At 54.0% G+C, this 8306-nt stretch overlaps 1 protein-coding gene across 1 annotated transcript in view; it reads left to right on the plus strand.

The window, feature by feature from the left end:
* The window catches only part of LOC112118288 (acid-sensing ion channel 2), a 1160041-nt gene that overhangs the window by 1118919 nt on the left and 32816 nt on the right, over window positions 1–8306 (plus strand). Inside the window, exons 6-7 of the mRNA XM_026654764.1 lie at window positions 2307–2460; window positions 3919–4010. Of these exons, the coding sequence (XP_026510549.1) occupies window positions 2307–2460; window positions 3919–4010 (246 nt within the window). The remainder of the gene's footprint in view (window positions 1–2306; window positions 2461–3918; window positions 4011–8306) is intronic.

Below are 8306 nucleotides of genomic sequence, written 5' to 3' on the forward strand. Positions count from 1 at the left end.
GCATATGAGCAGATAGCAGGTTAAATGCTATAAGAGCCTGATGTGGCTTAGGCTTTATCACCAATGCAACTCTGTCCTGGTGTCCGCCATCTTCTCTTCCTGGTGTCAATATCCTCGTGGGAGAATTCTCCTTTGCCTTCCCATCTTGGTTCACACAGACCAATGATTTCCCACTCATATCTTTTCAGCTCGTGCATCATTACCACATGTCCTCCAGCCTGGTATAATGTTCTTCCATTCCATGTTCCAACAAGTCTTGTCCTTTGAGTTCATCACGTCATTCCCTGTTCCGCCTGCTGTTTTGTTTGTGTCTGTTCTGATCTCAAACTTTTTGCCCCTGCCTCAGTGTCTGATCAGTGATCGCAGCCCTTGTCTGTCTGGGCGACAACCGAGCTGGGATACTTTTCTTTCTCTTTCCAGTCTTCATTCAGTTTCTATGGTCCAGTAGTCTCCATGTGTTTGACCGTGACTCCTTGGCTTTGTGGTTGACCAGTGTATCATAATCCATCTGCACCAAAGCTCGAAGCTATCCACTAGCTTTCTCCATCACCACTCCCACCAACTTGGAAAGTTGTTTTGCCAGCTTCACCATAGGAGACATGATGCACTTGGACAGCCATACATTCCCTTTCGCTAGTGGCTATTGCTGCTCGCTATGATCGCGAGGTTTAGCATGCCAGCAGAGGCACGGTCCCGGGCCATGGTCCCAGAGGCAAGGTCCCTGTGCTGCAGAGCACACGTAGCTACTTGGGGTCACTAATGATTGATGAGTGAGTTGCTAGGACCAACTGCAAACAAACACCCCATGTACGTGTGGCTGTTTACTATGCAGAGCTCACCCTATACACCCCAACAAACAATAATAATAGTATTTGGGGGTCATTTTCAGCTCAGAAGAGAATTTTCTTGCAGAGTTTCAGAAGTTTGGGATAAACAGTTGTGAAACAGCAGGCCCTCAGAAACACCATATAACATGCCATCTGATGTGTTCGCAAACAAACTTAACTGTGACACAGCAGATGTGCCTGCAGAGTATTTCAACATATGCCTCACTAATTGTGTGTTCTGCAGATGAACATACCCGTAAGGCAGTGAGGTGAGTGGCGGGGCAGTCCATAGGGACCTGTGCTGTGTTCGAGGTCCGGTTGTTTGTGAAATGCCAAATATTTGCATGTCTGTATTGGCTTTAACCGTGTGTCCAAGCTGTAAGGCTTGTGGGAGGAACATTAACAGAAATTCCCTTAAGCTGGTCATCTCCATACTGTTTAATCTCTTTTAATTGTCATGTAACACACCCCTGACACCACTTTAGCTAAAAGCGAAGGATAGAAATAAAGGGTAACATTTTCTAAAGCACCTAAGTCACTTAGGAGGCTAAGTCCTTTTTTTAAAAGCACTTGGGGCCATATTTTAAAGGCATTTAGGTGACTAAAGACACCAGTAAGCGCCTAGTAGTATTTTCAAAAGTGCCCAAAGGGAATTAGGCACCTAGGCGGTTTTAAAATCCCACTAGGCACCTACCTGCATCCTTAGGCACCTAAATACCTTTAAAAATCTGGCCCTAAGGCCGTGTCTACACTACGGGGCCCAGAATGGCACAGCCGTGGTGTCATCGCTATGCTGCTGTAACCAGCCTGCACCAATGGAAGGGGTTTTTCCATCGCCGTAGGAACACAGTCTCCCCGAGTGATGGTAGCTAGGGTGACAGAAGCATTCTTCCATTGACCTAGCTGTGCCTACACCGGGGGTTGGTGTCGCTTTGGTGCTCAGGGGTGTGCATTCTTCACACCCCCTGAGCGATGTCGCTACGGCGACCTACCTTTTAAATATAGACCAGGCCTAAGTCACTTTTGAAAGTGAGGCTTAGGTCCCTAAGCCACTTAGATGCTTTTGAAGATTTTACCCACCATCTTCAAGGCCCCCATCTCTCCAGTAAGGCCTTTATCCCAACGCAGCCTCCTGGATTGCCCCAGGGTGGAGCCCAAACCTGGCTGGAGATGGAAGAGCTGCGTCTGTCCACCCCCAGCAAACCTGGGCTCTGGACCAGTCCTGGGGAAGGGCTGTCTCGATCTCCCAGGCTGATAAGAATGGCTGCAGCAGAGGGATGGTTTGAATGGGTAGAAACTCTACCTCTTCTTATCGAAGAGTTGGCTTGTTCAGCCCTTCCCTGGACAGGGAAGTCCCTTCCATCCCCCCTTTGCTTTGAATCATCAAGAAGAAAGGGCTTGTTTGAACCACCCCGCCCACCAGCTCCTGTGAGCTGTCTGGGACGCTCCCTGAGACCCACTTCCCTCCCCTGTTTGCAGGTTTGCTTGCTGAAAAGGACAGCAATTACTGTACCTGCAGGATGCCGTGTAACCTGACCAGGTACAACAAAGAGCTCTCCATGGTGAAGATCCCCAGCAAGACTTCGGCCAAGTACCTGGAGAAGAAGTTTAACAAGTCTGAAAAATACATCTCGTAAGTGAGGGCATCGGCCCAGTGCTGCCGGTTCCTCCCTTTTCACAGTAGTGATGGTATGAGTGGGTGGCGTGAGCAGACAGGATGGCTGTGCCAGGGCCACACACACTAGGGGCAAGGAGATCTCCGTTCTGTTTGCAGCTGTGCTGTCATTGGGCAAATCGCTGCCTCTCCCACCCTTTGCCTTGTCTATGTAGTTTGTAAACTCTTCAGAGCCGGGACTGTCCCTCACAATGTGTCAGTGCAGCACCCAGCCCTGTGGGTCATACAAGTAGTAATAAAAGGCTGTTTGCCCCAAGGATGCTGTTCACATTTCTGCAGGCATCATTAACCAGAAGCTGAAGGTCCAACATCTTTCTGACAGGAAAGCTGAAGGTGGAGAAGAATGTGGGCACATGCAGAGTCATTAGCTGAGCTCAGAAAAGTTACTTTGCCTGGTGGCTAGGCACTTGCCTGGGTCCTCGATACAAGTTCCTGCTCTGCTGGGAGCTTCCTCTGTGACCATGGCCAGGTCATTGAGCCTCTCTGTGCCTCAGTTTTCCCATCTGTGCAATGGGGATAGCAGCCCTGCCCTGTCTCCCAGGGGGGGTTGTGAGGATAAATACAGTAAAAATTGTGAGGTGCTCAGATGTTATGGTCACGGGGGCCAGATAAACACCATAGATAAATAGGTATCATGAGTGAACAGCATCTGTAAAACAGGGTTACCCAGGCCAGATCCTTTCAGGACCTAAACCCTCCTCTGCTAACGCCACATTCTGGCTGTGTCTTCACTGCAGAAGTGAGTGTGTTTTACATGGACCTACAGCATAAAATCCAAATGGAGACAAGGCACCGGTAGCTGTTACCTGAGTATGGCTACTCAAGGTCATCCCTCTGCATTGGCTCCATTAGCTTTTAAATCAAGATAGCTGTCGCGATGTGAAAACCACACCTTTTACTGCAGCAAAGACATCTTTCTGTGGTGTGGGCGCAGCCCGTATGAACCTGGGATCTAGAGGGCGGATGGGTGGAATTAGCAGTTTGATGCATCAAGGAAAGAATTTGACTCTCCCTCTCTCCTGCGGTGCCCAGGAGCAGCATTGGTAGTGATTCCATGTGTTAAGGGTCCTTGCGTCACCTGCCATTCTAAGCAGGCCCTCCCCACAGGAGAAAGATGAAATCAGGACCAGGTGTCTCTTTCTAAACAATATGCACTTGCTCAGCTACAAGATTTGGGCTTGATGCAGGAATCTCTGGGTGAGGTTAAGCAGGAGATCAGACTGGATGGTCATGATGGCTCCTTCCGGCTTTAAAATCTCTGAATTTCAGCTTGTGTTGGTGGAGCTGCCAAGGCCTCCACAGAGAAAGCAGCAGGGATAACAGGTGAAGGCAAACTAATCCCACTTCATTTCCTGTTACAAGGCAAATGCAGCTGCCGGGGGCTGGTGTTCTGATGGCTTTGTCCTGTTTCTACAGAGAGAATATTCTCGTGCTGGATATATTTTTTGAAGCACTCAACTATGAGACAATTGAGCAGAAGAAAGCCTACGAAGTGGCAGCTTTACTTGGTAAGCGAAGATCTTATTGTATGAATTTCTGCCTTTGTGTATGGGCATGGGTGGGTGGAGGGGGGTGTGTGCAGAATAGATGGCGGTGTGCAGGTGGGCGTGCAGGTTGAGTGTGCATACAGTTTGCTTTTTAATGGCCTGGGAGACGACCCAGGGGTCTTGGAGAACTGGCAAAGTAACCGCACCTGCTCTTCCATCATGGTCTGTGAAGGGTCCACTCACTGCATGTGCGCCTCCTTGTGGCTGGGTCTGGGAATTAGCTCTTGCCCCATCTGGCGCCCCTTTCCATCAGTTGCTTGCACTGTGGCCCTTCTCTCTCTCCATGACTCAGGGTGCTTCCTCTTTGGCACTCGGCCCTCCGGCTAGATCACTATGTAGTCCGCCACCCCGCCCCGCCCTTCCAGGGTAACAAAGTCCCACCAGACAAGCTATCTGGATGCCATCTTGGGCAGTCTTCTGCTCAACTCCCAGCTTGGTGACACTTTCCCGGCGGCTGGTAGGGGAACCCAGGCCCACGTGCTACTCCAGGATCCAACCCAGGGACCCTGTGACTAGCAACCTAGATCTGCTCAGTCTCAGACCCTGTTGCTGTTTCCCTGGGCTCCTTCCTACCCCCTTCTCTGTCTCCTTGCCTATCTCTGGGCTTGCCAGCAGAGCTTCCTGTGCTCCCCATAGTTACTTCACCCCTCTCGGCTTCTTGCCCGACTCTCCAGTCCAGGGCAGGACCCCAGCGTTTACTCTCCCCCGGACCTCCTCCTTGTCCCTGGCCAACTCCCTTTCCCTGTGAGGAGCAACTGCAGCCCCTTCCCTGCAGCCCCCTCCTGCTCTCACTTCCTGGCTTTATCATCCGAGCCCAGCTTCTCCCCCCAGCCGGGCTTTGTCTGAGCGCCCTGGCTCTCCTCTCAGTGCAGCATCTAAGGTTAATTGGTCCCTGCTGGACCCCGTTAACCCACTATGGGCTTGCATGGGGTGGACACCCCCTCACGTGGCCTGAAATCCATTTCTGGCTTTCCTGCCAACACCCAGTGGGTGAATGGCCCGGGCTGGGGAGCAAACCCCGCAGGAGAGTCTATGCCTTGGCCAGCAAAGGTCAGTACGAGACCAGTCCCAGAGGAACAGGGCCCTGACCCCATCTTTGCTCCATGTAATCGCTACCGTATTCAGAGCCACTAGGACACGTGGCTGCTTCAGCCGGGTGTGCTGAGTGGCACAGGGAGTTAGCAAGGCGCTGTGATGCTGTTTGCTTCCAGGTGCCCCAGTCATTCGTGACTGGAGATTGTTCCTCTGTAGGAGCCTGTGCATGACTGGGTGGGTCCCAGTCCAGTTCTTAGTGAAACCCTTGTCCTAATCGGTATTAATTGTCCGCCCGGGCAGAGAGGCCAAGGCTGAATGGGAGTGAAGTGCAGTGGTGCGGGCAACTTGCCCTGCTCCTACCTTTCCCGACACCAAAGCTGTGACCCTGGGCCCCTTCACTCTGTGGTACTGAGCACATATGGGGAAGCAGACCAAGCACTAGCCTGGGACTCGGGAGCCCTGGAGTCCATTCTCTGCTCCGCTACAGAGCACCCTGCGTGACCTTGGGCAAGTCCTTTAGTCTCACTGCTACACGGCGAGAATTCCAGCCCTGCCCTGCCACGCAGGGGGGGTTAGGAGGGCAACTGCATTGTGAGGTGCTCAGATATCGCAGGGCCAGGGTCATAGATAGAAGGGAAGCGCTCTGCATTGTTGTCTCTGTTTTCTGATGCACCGTATAGCTAGTTAGCTGGTATCCAGGTATCCACCACCTGCCTCTCACGTAGCATTAGGTTATAAGGGCCTGATTCGGCACCAACACTTCTAGGCAGCTAAATTTGTCTCTTTAAATGAAGAGAGATACTCGGAGGTTAAATCTCCCAGAGGAAGGAGACAAATTGAAACTGGAGACTGGCTGCAAACTCGGATGGGGGTTGGGCTGCCGGAGAGATGGGGGAGTTTACCCACTTGAATTCACCTGTTGGCATCTGATTTCATTCCCATCCCTAGGTGAATCCTTTTAATTCTGGTTATTACAGCTCCCAGCTCCTTCAATTACAGGCAAGAGCCAGGACAGAATCAAGCGCTGCATTTCTTTTAACGCTGTCTGGCTTCAAGCAGACAGGCTGGCTGTGTGTCTCCCTCCGCCCCCCCGCCTCCTCCGTGGGTCGCTGCTCAGAGCTGAAGTGCGATGCCACACAATTTGGGGCCATTGGCATCTCTGTTCAAGAGAGGCCCAGGACTGGAATAGCGGGGGGTTAAGACAGGACGGAGGTGCATTGCAGAGAATGTGGGGTGTACAGCGAGTCAGCAGCCTCGGGCATTAGCAGAGGTGGGGGAGGATTCGGACTGGGGATGCGGGGTTGCTGTGGGTCAGGTCTGAGTTGCGAGGGCTAGCAGAGCAGGTGCCCGTATTGCGCTTAGCTCTGGCTAGGGCTTTGAGTCCCTTGCTTTAATACGCTTTGAACTCACCTGCCATTCCAGTTTAATCCCGTGGCTTTGGACGCTCCGGTCACAGGCCGCGGGGCGAGGGCGGCAGTGTTTGTCAGTGTTTCTCTGCAAACACTGAAACGAGTGGCGCGGCCTGAAATCTGCTCTCTGTGTTGTTCCAGCCAGACAAGGGAGAGGAGCTGGATTAAACCAAATATTTGCTGTCGACAAACGTCCTCCTGGTCTTCGCAGCCCTAATGCTAATGCATTGCCTCAGAGGAATCAGCCCTGCCAAAAACTGCCTGGCTGCAGTAACGCTCCTGCCGTAACCTCCCAGCACCCCACAGATCCTCAGGCAGTGTCTGCTGGGACCTACCCGTCCCCCACTGCACCTAGAGAGCAGGGACCTGCCCCTCCCTTTGCCCCTGGGCCTCACACAGAGCGGGGACCTGCCCCTCCCCTGCCCCAGACATCCCATAGAGAAGGGGTCTTCCCCCCTGCATCCCCGGGCATCTCACACAGCAGGGACCTACCCCTCCCCCAGCCTTGGGCATTGCACGGAGCAGCGACCTACCCGCTCCCACCCGTCGGGAAGAAGGGCCCATGTCGCTGCAGGAGCCGAGGCGCTGAAACAGACCTAGACATGGTCAGTCTGAATCTGGACTCCGGCAGGGTCTGGAGGCTCAGTGCGGGAAACGGGCCACGGGTTAGGGCCTGTGAGCAGACTGTCTCCAGGGCAAGCAGCTCCCACGGCTTCACCTTCCTGGGTCTGACCTTGGAGCATTCAGCATCCTCTGCCCCTCCGTGCGCTTCCCTCAGCGAGTCCGCCCAGGCGGGGTCCTGGGGAAGCCAGAGGTTCCTGCACCCCCACTTCGCAGTCAGACGTGACTCTCAGCCAGCCAGTAAAACAGAGGTTTATTAGATGACAGGAACACGGTCTAAAACAGAGCTTGTAGGTACAGAGAACAGGACCCCTCAGTCAGGTCCATCTTGGGGAGGCAGGGAGGCCAGAGCCCCTCTGGCCCTCCCTCCATTTCCCCAGCCAGCTCCAAACTGAAACTCTCCAGCCCCTCCTCTCCCTTTCCCGGGCCAGGAGGTCACCTGATCTCTTTGTTCCCCAACACCTTCAGTTGGCACCTTTGTAGAGGAGGGGCCCAGGCCATTAGTTGCCAGGAGACAGAGTGTCGGCCATTCTCTGTGCAGATGGTATCACAGGGACCCTCCTGGGCTCTGCAACAATCACATACCCTGATCCCCCCACCTAGATACTTAAGAAATGCATAGGGGAAACTGAGGCACCCACACAGTATTCAGAGAAAACATTAAGAACATTCCCACTTCGTCACACTGGCAAACCTGCCAACGCGTGGCACCAGCCATGGCAATGTGATGGTGGCAGGTGGCCCAGGCGGAAGGGTGGGGCCGAAGGATCTGGAATGTGGGAGGGGCTGGGGAAGGGGGTAGGGATGCAGAAGGGGGTATGGGATTTGGGCTGGAGGGCTCTCGGGTGGGGCCAGGGATGAAGGGTTTGGGGTGCAGGAGGCGGCTCCAGGCTGGGGGTGGGGTCGAGGGATTCAGAGTGGGGGAGGGGGGTCCGGGCGGGGGGAGGGGGGTGGGGGTGCAGAAGGGGGTATGGGCTTTGGGCTGGGGATGAAGGGTTTGGGGTGCAGGAGGCAGCTCCAGGCTGGGGGTGGGGCCGAGGGATTCAGAGTGCGGGAAGGGGCTCTGGGCTGGGGGCAGGGGGTTGGGGTGCAGAAGCGGGTACGGGATTTGGGCTGGGGCAGGGGATGAGGGGTTTGGGTGCAGGAGGCGGCTCCAGGCTGGGGGTGGGGCCGAGGGATTCAGAGTGCGGGA

Source organism: Terrapene carolina, unplaced genomic scaffold, assembly GCF_002925995.2.
Source record: "Terrapene carolina triunguis isolate 2854851 unplaced genomic scaffold, T_m_triunguis-2.0 Scaffold193, whole genome shotgun sequence".
NCBI classification, from domain to species: Eukaryota; Metazoa; Chordata; order Testudines; family Emydidae; genus Terrapene; species Terrapene triunguis.